The sequence below is a fragment of the Mesocricetus auratus genome, unplaced genomic scaffold (assembly GCF_017639785.1).
Source record: "Mesocricetus auratus isolate SY011 unplaced genomic scaffold, BCM_Maur_2.0 Super-Scaffold_100011, whole genome shotgun sequence".
In the NCBI taxonomy this organism is placed as follows: Eukaryota; Metazoa; Chordata; class Mammalia; order Rodentia; family Cricetidae; genus Mesocricetus; species Mesocricetus auratus.
The window spans coordinates 74,169,060-74,188,151 of NW_024429195.1; the positions used below are offsets into that span (position 1 = coordinate 74,169,060).

The 19,092-nt window shown below is 45.5% G+C and overlaps 1 protein-coding gene and 1 long non-coding RNA gene across 4 annotated transcripts in view; one reads left to right on the forward strand and one right to left on the reverse strand.

The window, feature by feature from the left end:
- Positions 1 to 1,578, reverse strand: part of Ntn4 (netrin 4) — a 98,432-nt gene extending 96,854 nt beyond the window's left edge. For both annotated transcript variants that reach the window (XM_013111922.3, XM_013111921.3), the window contains exon 1: positions 1,055 to 1,578. In XM_013111922.3, coding sequence (XP_012967376.1) covers positions 1,055 to 1,109 — 55 coding nt within the window. In that variant the 5' untranslated portion in view covers positions 1,110 to 1,578. The remainder of the gene's footprint in view (positions 1 to 1,054) is intronic.
- A 3,365-nt stretch (positions 1,579 to 4,943) lies between these two features.
- LOC110340523 lies at positions 4,944 to 15,526 on the forward strand. 2 transcript variants are annotated; one of them, XR_002382317.2, is made up of 3 exons: positions 4,944 to 5,571; positions 6,488 to 6,708; positions 12,510 to 15,526. It is a non-coding gene; the product is annotated as an uncharacterized LOC110340523 (long non-coding RNA). The 2 variants fall into 2 exon arrangements; XR_005880526.1 differs by having other exon boundaries at positions 6,498 to 6,708.
- Positions 15,527 to 19,092: the final 3,566 nt, after the last annotated feature.

Below are 19,092 nucleotides of genomic sequence, written 5' to 3' on the forward strand. Positions count from 1 at the left end.
AGGGAGGGGGGGTATGCACTGATGGAGGATGGTGACTCTCCAGCCAGCAGCTCTGAGGAAAGAGAGTGGAAGCAGCCCAACCCAAGAGATGCCTGCCACAATGCTCCCAATCTTCCAGTGGGTTCCTCTAACCACACCTTCTGCCTTCTGGAGCAAGTCAAGTCCATCTGAGGGAGAATGAAATCAGGGTGCCTCATACTCTTTATCCTGTACCCCACTGTGCTATACCGAGCCCAACTGAAAGCCAGGTGGCCTGCGAGAAAGAAGGGCGAGAAGCAGAGATGGGCTCAGGGACTCAGAAATAGCGAGCCTGGAACCGGTGGCCTAAGGGCAGTCCAAGAGAGCCAGGACCCTAGTGGGAGGGAGAGGGCATCTGACGGTTGCCCATAGTCCAGTTACTGAGCCAAGGAGCAGACCCGCCTCCGACCTCCTGCAGAGCCTCGACCAGGGTACCAATTCCCCAGGGGCGGTCAGCCAGCTCCGGGCAATCACCACCTGAGTGATCACCCCCCATGGTCCCCAGCAACGAGTTCTACTGCGTTGCAGCCACCGCCCCGGGGAAGAGGGCGCTCACCCTCACCCCAGGTGGCCCTACCTGGGTTCCCAAGTACACAGAGTGAGATCCGGGAAGGTGGTGATCGCTCTAACTGAGAAAGCGGTCTCGGCCCACGCAAGCTCGTCACTCCTCAGGCCATGGAGAGCCCGGGGATGGCGAGCTGGGTCCTTTGTTCCCCTCGCCAAGTGCAAAGGCAGTTTTTTTCTCAAGCCAAACCCAGAAAGAAACACTGATCTCTCTATCTCCTGCAGGGCGTACCCAGAATATCTGGTTATTCAAGGACATGTGTATCTCAGTTGCAGGGAAAAAAAAAAATCAAGTGTTTGAAAGTGCGGAGTCGCGGGCAAAGGAGACGGAACATGGCCACTCGCTTCATCCTCGGTAGCCGAGCTCAGGGCTCTCTGTCCAGGGTCCTCTACATCCCCCAGTCCCCGAGCTTGGGGGTGGGGGACAGGAGCAAGGGAAGAGGGGTGGGGGCCCGGCCGCGTCACCACCCACCTGCGGCCACCGCCGAGCAGCCCCAGAGCAGCAGCAGCCGTGCGCAGCTCCCCATGGCCGGGCAGCGGCGGGAGCGGGTGGGATGAAGCGGCAGTGGTCCTCGGGAGCACCCGGGGCTCTGTGGTTCTTCCTCCTCCCGGGGCGCCAGACTCGCTCAGTGGGCACCGTGGGCACGGAGCCGCGGGCCGGGGCCGCGCCGGGCGGCAGGGTGACCGTCGCGCACCGGCCTGGCGGGGCCCGGGCAGCTCAGGAGCGGCGGGAGCCCCGGGACCATAGCCGGCCTGGCCGCTGCCCGCAGAGCGGCCGGGAGGGCGGGTGAGCCGCTCGCCCGGGGCTCGGCGCCCGCAGCCAACGCTGAACTTTGCGAGACCTTTCACTTCCCGGCCGCCGCCGCCTCCCGGCCGTCCTCCTCCGCTTTTCCCACCTCCTGTGGCCGCTGCGGCTCGGTCCCGTCCTTCTCCATGGGCAGTTCCATGGGATGCATTTTTATTGCACCGACACCGCGGCGCTCCGGTGCCAGCCCTCCTCCTCCCCTCGCACCTCCACCCCTTCCTCCCCCCACCCCCACCCCCGCGCGCTTGACAGCCCGGGCGGTGAAGAGGCTCGGTCCAGTCGTCGTCACCAGCGCCCCGGGAGGGGTCCTGGCCGCCCCCGCTGTGCGCATCTCCCCGCATGACCTCGCGGGTGCCCTCCAGCACCCACGGGCCTCGCCTGGGAAGCAGTCTCCCACCTTCTCCAGGAACATTCCTGAGAGCAGTTGACTCTCTCCTGATCAGGTCAGGGCATGCCAAGGGGCTTAAAAACCCGCGAAACAGGCGAACTACTACTTTGCAAAATCACCCAGAAAAACAAGCCTACATCCCTCCACTCCACGGCATCCTTTCTCTGGGAGCTCCACGGTCTGGGTTCAGAACCCCCAATTCAGCCTGGGGTACCCGCACTGAGCGCGCACCAGGTGCCAAGTGTGGTCTGAGTCTTTGCCGCCTTTTGGGGGGTGCAGCCCAGCTAACAGCTGCTGCCTACAGGAGCCGAGGGTGTATACCAGATCTCTCATCAAACTCAAGAGTCTGAAAGTCCAGGATCCCAGACCAGGGAATGGGCTCTTTAAGAACATCCCAGTCTAGAGCAGGGACATAACAAAGAGAACGCCTGGGTCCTCGGTGCACATTTTTCAGAGTACCGGTGTTCAGGGGAACGATAATGTTATGAAATATCTTACGGGGAGCAATTTAGTAGCAACCACAAAGCAGCTAATTGTAGCCCAGGGCTGGTGTTTATGGAAGGAGATTAAATAGCACTTCAGCCTGGGACTTCTGGAACTGCTGTGAAAATATAATTCTACTTACACATCTCAGGAAACTGGCAAAAGTTAAGTCGAATGCAATTTTGTATTGCAGCATTCAGGGTTTGCCTTTGAATATTTTCCAGAAAATAAACTGCTTTTCAGATAACATTCAGTTATAAATCATCAACATTATCGATGGGACAATTGGAGCTTCGGGGACACTCGTAGATGTTATTTATAAAGACCCAGCTGGGGACATATAAGTTCCTATCTCCCAGAAGGAACTGACTTGAGGTTAGTATAAGCCACTTGGGAGGCGTTAAAATTATTCTTTTGGCCAATAACTGGAAGTGGCAGACGACGTGGGAGCCGCCATTAGCTTTGGAAAACAAACCCTGTGAGTTTTCAAATCCTGGCAATGTTGGAGCCTTCTTTGGCTCGCACAGATAATGCTACCGATGAAGTCGCTAAAATGCCGCTCCAACTGTTCTTTCTATTAAACAAACGATAGGAAATTACAACAGGCTAAGGCCCTTGGCCCAAATATTAGCCTACTGGCCAAGATAAAGGAAGAGAAAGACAGTATTTACTATTAATCTCTGAGTCAACATATTGAGGCAGAGCTAATCCATGTCTGGTTATGAATTTCCAAAGCATTTTCAGTCTTCACCAATGCTGCGAATTTCCCCGGTTGCTTTGTAACTAGTTTTATGCTCCTTTAAGAAAACTGCAAGCTCCTTAAATGGCAGCTAGACACTTAGTCTATACAAGACACAATTATGTTTTCTCTTATTTTGCTCATTATTCTTAATGGAAGACACTTGTCAGGCATGCAATAGATGTTCACCAAATGTTTTGACTGAGTTATCTCTAAACTATTGTTATATGCTAAGAATAGAAACCGAGGAGAAAACCAGCTAAATGAGAGTGCCTTCCAGCATTCTAGTGGAATGTGTGCTCTCTGTACCAATGCTTCATGTGTGGACTATCTCAAAAGAAAAGGTAGTGAGTATTCTAATAAATGCTCTTAGGATGCCTTGTGGTGGTTCCCACCTGGAATCCTCCCACTTGATAGTAGAGGCAGGAGGATCATGCTCTCAGGACCAGCTTTGGCTATATAACGAGTTTGAGGCTAGCCATGACTACTTAAAAAATGCTTTTCTAGTCTAAGTTGTTACAGATTATATTTTCATTTTACGGAAAGGACTCAAGAGAGTTGACCAACCTAAGAAAATCTTCTCAGGGATGAGGACATCACTGATTATGATTTTTGTTATTTGCAAGAACTGATCAGAATTTTCTAAGTGTCATGGATTACAGAGAGGGTTGGAGAAATCACAGAACTTCAACAGCAAATTTTCAAATGTCTTGAAATTTTTTAAGTTTATTTTTATTTTTTGTCTGCATCGATATTTTGCCATGGAACTGGAGTTACAGGCAGGTATGAGCTGCCATGTGGGTGCTGGGTATTGAACCCAGGGCCTCTGGAAGAGCAGCCAGTGCTCTTAACTGTTGAGCCAACTCTCCAGCTCCATGTCTTGATAAATTTAATTGAGAATATTCCTGACAACTTGGAAAGATGTTAAAAGGTCCTCTAATATCTTAAATAGATGTCAAAAAGTCCACACACCAAAGAACTTAACTCACAAGTGGCCCTGGTCCATATTTAAAATTTTGCCCCAATCTCAATGTGTCTCCTGGGGGTGCTTTCTGGGGCTTGGTGTATTAGGATAACATGCTCAAATGCAGCAGGATCCTGTTAAGGAGAAGGAATGAACCAAGGCAGCGTAGTAATCGAGAGGATGCTGAACCTGGAGCTGCAGACATGAAGACAGGTGCGTAAGCAGCAGTGTCTATCCCCGCTAGTAAAAGCCCCAGCAGTGTAGGGCCTGTTAGCCCAGAGATGAAGCACCAAGGGGCGATGAAGAGGCTGCTTCATAAAAACTCAGGACAAAACCTGATGACTGAAGCTGGGGCCTCAACTTCTAGCCCCACCAGGAGCTCTGCTTTCACCATGAAATCTTTGCCCACTGGCCATGCAGTTTTCCTTCTGAGCGTTCCAGTAAGCAAAAGAATCAAAGCATCCTTCTGTTTTCAGGACTCTTTTATGTAACTGTGGCGTTTACCTTCTTATAGGCATTTGTAACTATACAGAGTAAATACAAGTTCTCGCTCTCTCTCTGTCTGTCTCTGTCTCTCTCTCCCTCTCTCTCCCTCCCTCCCCCCCCATATGTTGATAGTAGGTCTCATTAAATAGCCCAGATTGGCCTGGCCTGGAACCTGCTATTGACGTAGCTCAGGCTGACCCCAAACTCTCTGTTTGTTCTGTTTTGTTCTCTGTTGTTCAATCAACACACACACACTAACAAAAAAGTTAAAAACTAAAAAATTTTCAGAATTGCTCAAACGAACTTCTTCTCCTAAATAGAAAATAATATCTACTTCCAGAATGAAGCTATTCCACTCATGTGTCACTAGTCTACATCAATAATGAAAGGGAGGTCTTTGTAAAGAGCCCTATTTCATTATATCTTGTATCCTTCTTTAAGGGTCAAGAAACATTATCTCTTTTGCCCTCGTTGCATGAATGTGTGTGTGTGTGTGTGTGTGTGTGTGTGTGTGTTCTAACCCATAGAGAATTGTACAAAGAGAAAGTGACAGGAGAGATGTCACCACTAAAGTTGGATCATAAATATGTAAACACCTGATGAATGTAATGGTGCAAGGGCCAGGCTTGTGGAATCTCGTTGCTAATTAGTCTTCTGTGGATACAACCTTTTCTCTCTTTGGAGCTGGCAGACCTTGTGGAGAAGGCTGGATGGAGAAATGTTCCCACTGAAATCATCTTGCATTCCGTTTTCTTCCTGGCCTCTGCCCTTCAGGTCCTTTAGGAACATCATTTTAGGAATTCCCTCAAGCTTTAATCTAAGCCTCTTGCCAATGGCACTGTTTCTCATTTCACGTGCTTCCTGGCTGCAGCTGCTCGATCCCAGGGAGGAGGAGGCCTTTGAAAACACACCGGCTCTTCCAGGAAGGTAACCGGTACCTTTCTTCACAAAACATGCTCACCTGTCCTCTCCTGTCCTAATTAATGAGATGGAACCGAGAAAGCAGAAAGCAATCAGCTCATGCCTCTGTTACTCGTGCAGAGATGGCCACTACCAAAGGCGCTGCATCCGCCAATGCCGGGAGCCATGCTCCTCTCAAAGACTGTCAGCTTCAATCACATTAGGTAAGAGCTCTTCCACTGAGATACACACCTCCCTCACACACACACCTTCCTGCTGTGGAATAATCCTTCTGCACATGTGAAAATGTGTTGCTCTCATTGTTAATAAAAAGCTGATTGGCAATAGCTAGGAAGGATTTTCTGGGCAGAGAGAATGCTGGGAAGAAGGGCAGAGTCTGAGGAGTCTCCAGCCACGTGAGAGAGAAGCAACATGGGAAGTTCATAGATGAGATAAATGAACCTTGGGGCAGCACATAGATTGATAGAATTGGGTTAATTGAAGTTGTATGAACTGGCTGGAGATAAGCCTAAGCTATCAGGCAAACATTTATAATTAATATTCTCTATGTGGTTATTTGGGAACTGGCTAGTACGACAGACAAGTTTGCCTACACCTTCCTTTTTTTATTTTATTTTGAGACAAGATTCTCTAAGTTATCCAGGATGGTCCTGAGTTCAACATTTCAACTGGTAATCCTCCTGCCTCAGCCTCTTGAGTAACCTGGAGTTACAGATGTGTGCTGTCAGCTACTGCTTTATATTTTAATGTAGGGACCTAAAGAGAAGAAACAACCACTAAAGGTCTTGAGGATGAAAGACTAGTCAATATGGGGGATTCCCTTGATATATATCTTTGATATAGTAGGGTAGTGGTTAGGAGCATGAAATATGGACTCTGATGTTTCGTGGTCTCCTGCTTACTGTTTGACCATGGGCAAGTTAGTTGATGGTTTTGTGTGTCCTTCCTAAATTTCTATATGGGGATGACAACAGTATCTAATTCATAAGGAGGTTATGAACATCACATGAGTTAATGTTCAGAAAAGCACAAGACATAATTTTGTATTTGTTAAATGCAAAACATAAAAATGTAAGTCCATCATATACTCTTGACCTGACTTGAAATTTCATTTTTGAGTAATACACAGGTCGTCAGTAGGAGAAATAGTGGCCCTGGCTTAATTTTAAAAACGACTTTGTGAGAAGTTCTCTGCAGGAAATAAAAGCATGAAGGAGCCAACCCCCAGCTGGAGGGATGAAGGAATTGGCATTAAATGATCATCATAAATAATGAGGGCCATCTGCGTGACTGTTGGATTGGAACTATCCACTGGACCCTGCCTGGTAGATACAGCTGAGGTATTGACTCCTTCTTTCCCTAAATCTTTTTAATCTAATCTTTTCTTATATTTATTTTATGTCTGTTGGTGTTTTGCCTGCATAAATGTCTGTGTGAGGGTGTCATATCCTCTGGAACTGGAGCTACAGACAGTTGTGAGCCGCCATGTAGGTGCTGGGAATTGAACCTGTGTCCTCTGGAAGAACAGTCAGTGCTCTTAACCACTGAGCCATCACTCCAGCCCTCTCCCCACCCCCCTGGATCTATTCTTAGGAAATACTTCAACAGTGAGGGATAGAGGCCCAGCTCTCCATCCTTGCCCATTGTTATGCAGACCCGGTAAAGTCATTCATAATTGTTGAGAGCTCATGACTTTAATGACTGTTTCACTCCTTCTTCCACAGTGTTCCTGAGTCTTAAAGAAGGTGATATAAACTTGTCTGGGGCAGCACATTCAACTGTCACTTACTCTCAGCCCTTAGTCAGCAGAGTGACTCTTTGAGGCAAGCTGCACTCCCATGATGAGGCATTAGAAAAGTTGAATAACTGAGCCAAGTTCTCCACAGCTGGGGAAATGGACAAGTTGGGGTTTTGTGTTGGTATACATGTTTGTTCATGAGTGTGCAAGGACACATATGTGTATGTGTGTGTACAGAGTTTAGAGATCAAACTTAGGGGTCATTAGGTGGAGCAGCTGTCCACCTTGTTTTTTGAGGCACGGTCTCTCACTATGATCTGGGGCGAGGGTACAGGCTAGCTTGAAAGATCCTCCTGTCTCCGTGTCCCCAGCCTTAGAAGTCAAGCATGTACCATCATGCCAGGCTCTTTACATGGGCACTGGGCATCACAGTGGGCACTCTACTGACTCAGCTGTCTTCTCAGTTGGAACTCGGGCTTTGAACTCCTGTGTGTCTGGCAGAGCTTTCCCTACATCGCCTCTTAGAAGAGCAGCGGGCAGGGTACAGGTTAAGGGGAGTGGTCTGCCACTAGCTGCCAGCTCCCCCTTTGACAAATGCATTCAGAGTGTTTAAGCCCTAACGGTGACAGCTTACCCCACCAAGCCCATGGGCTCGCCACCATCTCTCTTCCTCACCCCCAGATCTCACTTCATTTATCTCTAGCTGTCTATGAGCAAGCCTACCTAGACACCTTAAATTCAACATTGAACTGAGCTCACTTCAACTCCAAAACTAAGCATATCATCTTCCTCCTTCAGAGTGTTTCCCTTACAATCTATCTTAGTAGACTTTAACTACTATTCATCAGCATAGAACTACAGTCTCATCTATTATCTTCAAGAGAAGGGAGCTTATGAATACTTACCATTAGTATTATCATTTTACCTCATTAATAATTTTGCAGTAGAGCATCCACATCGAGGCTGGGGAGATGGTTCTGTAAGTAAAGCACCTGCTATTCAAGCATCAGGCCTGAGTTCAGATCCCCACTCCCATGTAAAAACCACATATGCATCGACGATCTCCAGGTTCAGTGATGAGACCCTGTCTCAAAAACATAAGGTAGAGTGCAACATCTCCACACATAATACCTGTGTGCACACCCCAACACACACACACACATTAGCAGAGGAAAAAATGGTGGAAATAAATCATTTAGACAGTCCCTGTTTCTCTCGTGTGAAAACTGAAGCCTACTAAAGTCACACATTTAGAACTTGCTATCACTTAAGCCTGATTCATCAAGCTGCTACAGCTAGCTGGGGTTCATGGGAGAGAGGGGGGTTCACAGAGTTAGCTTTCTCTCTGCCTTGATTGAAATTAAACAGGTACCCTTTTTCAAATTTCTATAGAACACCCAGATTCAGCAAGATGGTCTACATGTTCTGTGGAAGAATAATTCAGCAGTCAGGTAAATTTAATTAGGCCAGACTAAGTTAAATAGGATCTCTCAGACATTTTAATACTCGTGCTCCACTGTGAATCTCCCTTCCAAATGGATACACTATTATATTTGATAGAATAGCATTTAGTTGCATGACTAAGCTGTTTATCTTAGCAAAATGGGGCTTGATTTTCCTCACATGACACAAATCAGGAAGCATAGAGTCGAGCAGTGTCGCTATTCAAAGAAGTCATGGGGTTAGTATGGTTTTCTTCCTCATGGGCACAGTATGGCTGCCCATCTACAGGGAAGATAAATGGGAAAAGAGAAGATAAAAGAGTGTGTACCAGCTGAATCTTAGAAGAAATATATTTATTCAGGCATTAGCCCACATGTGCGTATGTGCACCATGTGTGTGCCTGCTAACCTCAGAGATTAGAAGATATTGGATCCCCTGGAACTGGTGTTACAAATGGTTGTGAACCACCTTGTGGGTGCTGGGAATCAATTCCACGTCTTCTGCAAATAGTACTCTTAACCACTAAGGCAGCAGTTCTCAACCTGTGGATCACAAGCCCTTGGAGGGCCAATGACACTTTCACAGGGGTTGCACGTCAGATATTAACATTACAATTTGTAACAGTAGCAATGAAACAATTTATGGTTGGGGTCATCACAACATAGGGAACTGTACTAAAGGGCCATGGTATTAGGAAGGTTGAGAACCACTGCTCTAAGCCACAATCTTTTTTTTATAGTTATACTTATTTATGTGTGTTTGTTCATGGAGGTTAGAGCACAACTTTAGGGAACTGGTTCCCTCCTTTCATCATCTCCTTCAACTGCACAGGTTCAGAGCATCCGTCCCAGGCCCTCAGGTTTGGTAGCAAGCTCCTTTGCTTCCTGAGCCATTTCTCCAGCCTGACCTTAAGACGCTTTCTCCTAGAGGCCTTGCCCATTTCTTTATGTCTGTGTACCCAGAGCAGGGTCAGTTAGCTTCTCCAGACTAAAAGAAAGTCCCTTAGCCAAGTCAGGATTCTATTAAAAAGACAGGGAGGTTGGATGTCACAAAAACATGGGTCTGTGCATGTCATCAAAAGTTAGCAATTTCACCCTAATTAGCATATCCCATGGCTCCTTGCCCCTTGGCAGATGGATTTATGCTGCTCGGCTTGGCATTCAGGCTTTCTATGCCGGACCAGTTTGTCCGGGCTCCTTGCCACCCATAGTGAGCTTCCTGCGGTGTCTCCTCTCCTTCTGGCTGACTCTGGCAGGCCCTTGGAAATCCAGTCCTGATAATAACTGCTGTGACATCTTTCTTCCTCTCTTCCCTGCTTCCCTCCTCTATACTGAATGAAAACAGGAAGCAATATTGAATACATGCTTTAAGTATGATGATGGGAAACACACCTAGGAAACAGGCAAAGGACTAAGGTGTAGTTCAATGGTAGAAGTCTTGTCTCGTGTGTATAAGGCCCTAGGTTTGACTCCTAGTACTTAAAATGAACGGATAGATGGATGGGTGGATGGATGGGTGGATGGGTGGATGGATGGGTGGATGGGTGGATGGGTGGATGGGTGGATGGGTGGATGGATGGGTGGATGGGTGGATGGGTGGATGGGTGGATGGGTGGATGGATGGATGGATGGATGGATGGGTGGATGGGTGGATGGGTGGATGGGTGGATGGGTGGATGGGTGGATGGATGGATGGATGGATGGATGGATGGATGGATGGGTGGGTGGATGGGTGGGTGGATGGATGGATGGATGGATGGATGGATGAAGAAGCATGGAAAGAGATATCAATGTAACAAATTACAGATAACCTTCTCCCTTAACAATGCCATATATTTCTTGAAATTACACTTTATTTAAGAATTACAGCTATTTAAGGCAGGCTACTCAAAAAAGCATAAACGGGAGCTAAAGAGATGTCTCAGTGGTTAGGAGCTCTTACTGTCTTCGCAGAGGACCAGGGTTCAATTCCCAGGACCCACGTGGTGGCTCACAAGCATCTGTTTCTCCAGTTCTCTCTGAATCGATGCACTCTTTTGACCTTTGGGCCACTTGCACATAGATTGGACACATGAAGCCATGCAGGACGTGCATACACCCTGCACACTTTCACACATGCATACACGTATGCTTGCATGCACACACACTTACACAGCACCAAAATGCATACAGTGGTACCTGAAGAGAGGCATATGTAGAAGGACATTAGCAGTGAGCAGAACTCTGAGGCTTTGGGAGGGCAGAAGAGCTACATGAGATTGAGGATTTCAGCCAAACCCAACAACTGGGAAGGTACGGATGCTTGTGTTGAGGGTGGATGAGCCCTGCTGGGTGGTAAAATCAGGACTCCTGGGAGCTGGGTTCAGTGACCCGAAATTTCAATGCTTGGTTAGCTGAGGCAGAAGGATTGCCTTGAGTCCAAGGGTAGCCTGGGATACAGAGTGAGGCAATGTCTCAAAACAAACAAACAAACAAACAAATCTATTCTCCAATTCTAAACTTGTGAAGTTTCAATCAAACACCTACCTGAATTTTTTAATGTGAAATTTCAGAAGATTACAATGCAATTTAGAAGGCAAATGATTACAGTTTTCTTTAACCCTCAAATTTCCAGAACAGACCTCTTTGTAGATAGGAATTCAGTTCCCAGAAACATCTGAAGACCCTCACTAAATGATGTCAAACCCTAACACCATCCTCACGACTTACACGAATGGTTATTCACGCTGATATACTTTGAAGAATCTGTGAATGAGCTGTAAGGGAAACTGAGCAGCTCTGGCTCATATAAAAATCAGTTGCTTTGTATTTCTTCATGCTTCTAACAATACCTTACTCAGTCTATGGTAGAGCTTATCTATTCAGGGATTCTGCTTAGCCGCACAAAGATTTCTCAATGGATTTGTGGAAACGAACCCCTAAATCCAAAGTGAACAGGATGCTTATTGCTCTTGAACACCGGCAAGTTTTCCTGCGGGTGGTTAGTCCCTCTAATGCAAAACCTTCCTTCCTTATAGAGGAAGGATTTGTCGTTTCCTCACTCCCTGTTGCATTTCAGGGATGTTTGAATGGATCCTGGTTTCACTGCAAATAGGGAAGAGGCACTCTTCCTCCTCCTCTCCCTCCTCCCTCTCTTTTTCTTCCTCCTCCCCACCTGTCTTTTCTTCTCTCATTATTTTATGCATCTGGTGTTTTGCCCACATGTCATGTAGCTATAGAGGTCAGAGCATCTTGGATCCTCTGAAACTGGAGTAGTAGACAGCTGTAAGCTAGCGTGCGGGTGCGGGAACCAAACCCAGGTCCTCCAGAAGAGAAGCCAGTGCCCTTAATCCCTGAGCCACCTCTCCAGCCCAGGAATCTTTAAAAATGCTCAGGGAGCCAAGCTAGTTCTAGGACAGACTCCAAAGCCACAGAGAAACCCTGTCTCGGAAAACAAAACAAAACAAAAATGTTACGGGGAGATCTCTTTTGGAAAGTGGGAAGTCTCACCACACAGCCTGCTGTCCTTAAGATACCAAGTGCCTGTCCTGTCCTTGATTTCTTTTCAGAATCTTGTATCACTTCGAAATGCTTTGCCATCCTTTGACTGGCTGGTCCACACTCCTCTCTCTCTCTCTCTCTCTCTCTCTCTCTCTCTCTCTCTCTCTCTCTCTCTCTCTCTCTCTCTCTCTCTCTCTGCTTCAAGGTACTCACCCCAACCCTTAACTTGAAATGAAGAGTGTCAAGGGTTAGCAGGAAAGAAGAGTCCTGGGTAAGCAAATGGTCCACGTACCTACCTAGATGTGCCTTGTTGATCAGAGTGCTCCGTGGTGGCTGTCTTGAAGGCAGAGTGTTGGTGGGTGAATCGCTATTGTGATTTGAAGAATAATTTGAGATTCTCATGTTTAACTGAAGCTTGTGGGGTTTTTTGTTTGTTTGTTTTTTAATGGAATTGACAGTGATATTTGTTATTTGTTTCCAGGAACTTGCTGCTTATCAAGAGTGACTTAAGCTTTCGGGGGTAGAAACAGTGGAAATAAAGCAGGGCTCCCATGTTTAAGCTTTCTCTCCACTAGAATACTCTTTAAAACAAAAAGAAGGAGCTGGGGACACCCTTCGCTCATCTCTGAGGAATCTCAGCAAACAGAGGCAGCCCTAGCTCTCCACTCAGTAACTGGGCTCAGGCCCCAGAACCTTCTCTGAGCTTTCTCTTCAGACTCTGAGCCCATCTGTGGGGGAGCGTAAGGAATACCAGTTCCCATAAGTCCCAGGATGGCTGTGGATTTCCAGTGAGATCATACCTGTAACATTATGAAATGATTAAGTGTGTGAGAACCATGTTCATTTTGGAATTGCATGCTAGTCTTTGGCTTGTGTGTTTCTCTACCATCAGACACACTGCTTACCCAGTGGAAAAAAAAAGGACAGCCCATAAGTCAACAAGTAGAAACTGTATATTTTGACTTTTACTTCTAACAGTCTCCTAACACGTTTTTGACTCCTAAGGATCTTGACTAGGGTTCTACAAATACTGAAACAAAGGGGGAAATGTGAGATTCCCACCGGCCATCAGGATCTATAAGAACCAAGAAGGAGCTGTGCTATGCACCCTGTGTTTTGATTCTCCTCACCTTGGGTTCTTAGTAGAGATGGGCAACTCTGACTTGCTGACAAGCACACATGTAAGTGGACAACAGTGAAGAAAAAAGTGCCTTACTGTGAGTTAAATAATGACACGACTTTCAATCCATGTTAGCTTCATAACTCTTTTGCCCAGGGAAATCTTGGGTACAAATCCCCAAATGAAACAAGTGGAGTTATTTGAAGGTGGGGGTGGCCTTAGAATTGAAACCTTAAGTCTTTCACATTGCCTGTCTCCTGTCCTGCGGTGGCTCCCATGTCATCTCAACACAGTAGAGGAATTTCTGTCGTGATGAGCAGTTATGTAAATTATGTAAGGATGCTAGGGAGGAGCCTGGTCCTCGGTGATGCCTGAATTCTATCGTTATGTATTCACTTCCTGCCTTTTCTCATCCGTAGTCATTTCAAATGCAAGTATCTTAGGCAACTTTAATGTCATAGGTTCAATGTTACTTAGCTTTATGTCAACTGGAGACAACCTAGAGTCATTGGGAAAGAGGGACTTCCAATTGAGAAAATGCTCTGTAAGACTTACCTGTAGTATTTTCTTGATTAACAATTGATGTTGGAGGGCCCGGGACTCCGTGGGCAGTGCGACTCTTAGACAGCTGGTCCTGGGTTCTATAAGAAAACCATGGGGAAGAAGTCAGTAAGCAGCATTCCGTGGTCCCTATCTCAGTTTCTGCCTCCAGGTGTCTGCTTTGGGCTCCAACCTTGGCTTCCCTCAATGATGGACTGTGATCAGGAATTGTGAGCCAAATAACCCCTGCCCCAAAATGTTACAGTGAGCATGAATGTCCTATTTATGAGTGCCAGAACTGTGGTTTGGAGCACAAAGTTAGATGGAGTTATTTTAACATTTTTAAAATAAAATTAAATTTTATATCGACAAGAATCCTGATCCACCAGGGGATTTCCTAGTCTACTAATGACCTTGTGGAGATTTTGTTCTGTGAAAAACTGTATTTTATGGCCTCTCACCCACCCACAGGATAAAGGAGACAGAGATTGTTATCTCTTGCTCTGAAAAAAAAGAAATCAGGGCCAGCAGTCTTGAGGTAATAAGTAGCCACAATCAGTAGCTTTGAGTTCTCTCCGTGTCCCGGGTGTTTGGGGCACTGCACCTTTAAAGTACATAAAGAGACTCAAAGATGCTTATGTTTCCCCAGTGTGTACTTTATATGTATATAAAATTTAATTGCCCCTTTATGGACACAACATACCCTGCAATCGCTATCTAAAGCCTCACATTTGCAGATCAGTTAGAGGATTAAGTAAACAAAGCCCTGGGAGAGCCAAGCCTGGGCAAATCTGGGTGAACTTGTCCTCGGGTGCCTACTGTTGATGGAACTTTCTCCCTGGGTATAACCAATGACAATAGCTAGCCTTTGATGAGGCCTTGGTGGCCCAGCAAGCCCAGCACTAAGCCCACAGGAGCAGAACTTTTGGACTGACAATCACCTGGGAAGACACTTGAGTCACCCTCGTTTTACACGAGAGAACAGGCAGCAAAGCGTCAGAGGAGAGGTCCCATCCAGACTCCAGAGATCATTAGCAAACCTACTGAGCTCGCCCTGGGCTTAAGGGAAACAGAAAAGCTGTAAAAGGAGAACCCATTAAACAGAGGAAAAGCTTTTCTTTTGGTATATCTCCTCCATGCTACTTTCCCCATATGACAAAGTTACTAATAATTCTTTACCTTCTCAACCTTCCCAATGCTGTGACCCTTTAATGCAGCTCATCATGTTGTGATGACCCCTGTAATTTTGATACTGTTATGAATCTTAATGTAAATATCTGAGACGCAGTATATCTGACACATGACCTCTGTGAAATGGTTGCTTGACCCCCAGAGGGGCTGAGAAACATAGACTGAGAAATACTGTCTTACGATCAATTTTTATGACTATCTGCTATTCCAATGTGTGAGTCTCACTCTCATTAATAGTTATTTGGACATGGGTTATTTTCAGTTTATTAATAATACTTTAGTATCTGCCTGTGTGAACTAAATATTTTCTCAGTCTGGGATTGTTTCATGATAATCCACTAAATTGGAACTACCAAGTCAAACTACATTTAGGTTACATTCCAAAATTTCTAAGAAGGTTATATACCCTTTACAACTTCTGCAAACTTATACAGTTACCAATACATTTGCACAGTTATCTAAATGCATTTGTACCAATACATTTGTACAGTCACCACTAATATATGGTGTTTGTTTTTGCCTTATCCATATCTGCATAATTATTATGCTTTAAAATAGGGGCTAGAGAGATGACTCAGCAGTTAAGGGTACTGGCTGCTCTTCCAGAGGACCCTGGTTCAATTCCCACATGACAACTCACAACTGTCTGCAACTCCAGTTCCTGGGGACCCAACACTCATGGCAAAACACCAATGTACATGAAATAAAGATGAATAAATATAAAGTATCTTCCCTAACTCAAAAAGAGAAAAAGTGGTATTTTTATTCACATATGATTGAATTGTACTTGAAGCAGAACTTCTTTTCCTGTGTTTGCTAATTAGTCTCATCTCTCCTTTTCATTAGCCTCTGAAGACAGAATCTCCTGCCTTGCTGGGGAGGATGGATGCCCACAGTCTAAAGCAGCAGTTCTCAACTGGGGGTTTGCGACCTTTTGGAGGTTGCATATCAGATATTTACATTACAATTTTACATAACAGTAGCAAAATTACAGTTATGAAGTAGCAATAAAATAATTTTATGGTTGGGGCAGATACAGCATGAGGAACTGCATTAAAGAGTTACATCATTAGGAAGGTTAGAACCACTGGTCTAAAGTAGGCAACCAGTGCTCCCAGCTTCCCTCTGATGACTGTTTTTGTTATGTTCCACAAACTTTAAGCTGTATTTTCACTTACTTAAAGAATTTATTTTGGAGGCATGGTCTCATTCTGTATCCCAGGCTGGCCTAGAACTCATGCAGGTTGTACTGCCTGGATTTGTATGTCAACTTGACACAAACTCAAATCATAAGAGGAAGGAGCCTCAGCAGAGGAAATGCCTGGACCAGATCCAGCTGTAAGACATTGTCTCATTTAATGAACAATGGCGGATGCCAAGCCCATGGTGGGTGGTGCCATCCCTGGGTTCTGTAAGAAAACAGGCTGAGCTGGGTGGTGGTGGCACATGCGTTTAATCCCAGCACTTGGGAGGCAGAGGCAGGGTGATTTCTGTGAGTTTGAGACCAAGCCTGGTCTACAGAGCTACACAGAGAAACCCTTTCTCAAAAAAAAAAAAGAAAGAAAGAAAGAGAGAGAGAGACAGAGAGAAGGAAAGAAAAAGAAAGAGTGAGAGAAAGAGGGAAAATGGAGGAAGGAAGGAAGAAAGAAAGAAAGGAAGGAAGGAAGGACAGAAGAAAGGAAGGAAGGAGGGAGGGAGGGAGGGAAGAAGCAGGCTGAACAAGCCATGGGACACAAGCCAGTGAGCAGCACCCCTCCATGACCTCTGCTCAGCTCCTGTCTCCAGGATCCTACCCTGTTTGAGTTCCTGTCCTGACTCCCTTCAGCAATGCTGAGGTGTGAGCCTAATAAACTCCTTCTTCCCCAGCTTGCCTTTTGGTCATGGTGTTTCGTCACAGCAATAGAAACCCTCAGACAGATCTTCTTGCTTCACCCTCCAGAGGGCTGGCATTACAGGTGTGAGTCATCATGATCAGCTAACTCGAAATATTGTTACTCTTCAGACATCTCTTAGCCCATGGGTTACTCGACAGCATATCATGTTTCATGTTAATTTTCATATTTGAGGAACCTCCAGCTATTTTCAGAACTTTTTTCTGGTTTAATTCTATTGTGGTTTCAGAGTAAAACCTGTGTTTCCTGTTGTTGCAAATGGCCTATCCTGCTGTATATTCCCCGTGAGTTTGAGAGTAGTCAGCTCATTACAGTTGTAGGATGGAGTGTTCTAGAAAGCTCAGGTAGACCGAGTTGATCTATCTGCTTAAGTCCTATACAGCTTTACTCTGATCACCCTTTTCAAAGAGCATTCTTAGTAGCTAGCGAACAAGGCAAGAAAAGGCAAGTAAAACTCATTTTGCACTAAAAATGCGAGACACAGCCAGACACATTCTCCATCTAGTTTTCAGTTTGTGTCTGACGACTCTTTCCAATAACGAAAAGGATGTGCTCCAGGACCAGTGGGGTAAAGGGGGAGTCACCACGTCACCGGTTGGTTTTTTCCATATTCTACATGACGCTTTTATGTCAGTCTCACGCTCCGAAGCTGTGCTCGTGGTAATTCATAACGGGAAGGTAATAACAAGACTCGGCTTTTATAGCTTTTTATGTTGTAACCTCTTTGCACTCTACACACCCGAGCCTCGGTGTTGTTGGCATTACAGAGGATCGTCTGCTTGTATAGTGGTACAGTTTTAAGAGCTGCTTCAAAAGCAACCAGGCTATTTGGAAAGCCTTTTTCAAAGCTAATGTGTGCTGCCATCAAATGTAAACAGTGCGCGGATCTCAGGAGCAAACACTGAGTGCACACTCACATCACGTCACTGTTCCGAGCCCTTCAGCTCTAACAATGCAGAAGCGTCAAGCCTGGGTTTACTCTTTAACTCCGACCCTGTTCAAAGATCACTTACTGGCCTCTGACGGGACAGGTGGCATACCTGTTACACTTTAACAAGGAGCGTTTGGGTGAGGTTCCGTCACTCAGATACCCCGGGATGCTCTCATGTGTGGCAATGTGAACCCTACAACATTCTTCTCTATATCCGGAAGCCTAAGGTCCATATCCATACTGGGCACTGGGCAGGGATTCAAGACTTCTCCTTCCAAGTGGTAGATGGAGAACGCTATCTTGCTCCTGAGAGGGTAATTGCTTTGTCAAGTAACACACTAATTTTCCAATGTCGGCACAAATATTCCAAATCTTGATAAGAAATATATATATATTATTTTTTGCAAAGCATATCTTAACAGTCATCCTTTTTGAAACAGAATTTACAGGGAATAACTTTCTACAAGAGATACCATAGATTCTACGAGGCTCTCCAGAGAAGCCAAGATTAACTTCCTACGTCAGAGGATCATTTCCGGTTCATCTAGTCACACGGGTCGGGTTAAATTGGGATTATACTATATTTGCAGTCAGTTTCAGGTGGACGTATATGCTGAGGGAACCGAATTTGTACATTTAAGAGTGTGCAATTAGGCCCTTTCAAAAATATCCCAGTAGCTTTTGTTTGGTTGGTTTTTTGTTTGTTTTTGTTTTTGTTTGTTTGTTTTTGTTTGGTTTGGTTTGGTTTGGTTTTTCGAGACAGGGTTTCTCTGTGGCTTTGGAGGCTGTCCTGGAATTCGCTCTTGTAGACCAGGCTGGTCTCGAACTCACAGAGATCCGCCTGCCTCTGCCTCCTGAGTGCTGGGATTAAAGGAGTGCAGTCACCACCGTCTGGCATCTCAGTAGTTTTATAAACTTTTCTTATTAAAAGTAGTACCGATGTTTCATTAGATTGGCTTTAGACCTACTTTGGTTTGTTTTTCATGAATGATATATGTTTACTTTTATAGTTATTGATTTATTTTTTTATTGGGGAGGGGTGTGCCATAATGGAGGTTACAAAAAGCAGTTCTCTCCTTCCACTGTGTGGGTTCCACGGTTCAAGCTTAGGTTGCCGGGCTTGGCTGCAAGCATCTCTATCCACTGAGCCATCTTTTAGGAACTAGTACTGTCTAACTCTTTGAGCTTGATGCCTGGTAATTACTGGATTTTGTACATTCATCTTACACCTAGCAGCCATCCAAAACTTGAGTTCTGATCATCTGTCCAGATTGATTTTTTTTTCTGTTTAAACAATGTCATGTGTAATTAAGTAGTTTGCCTTTCCCAAAGACTTTTAAAGATGTCTTAAAACCTGTTTGTTTTTCTTTCCTAACTACATTGGCTAGAA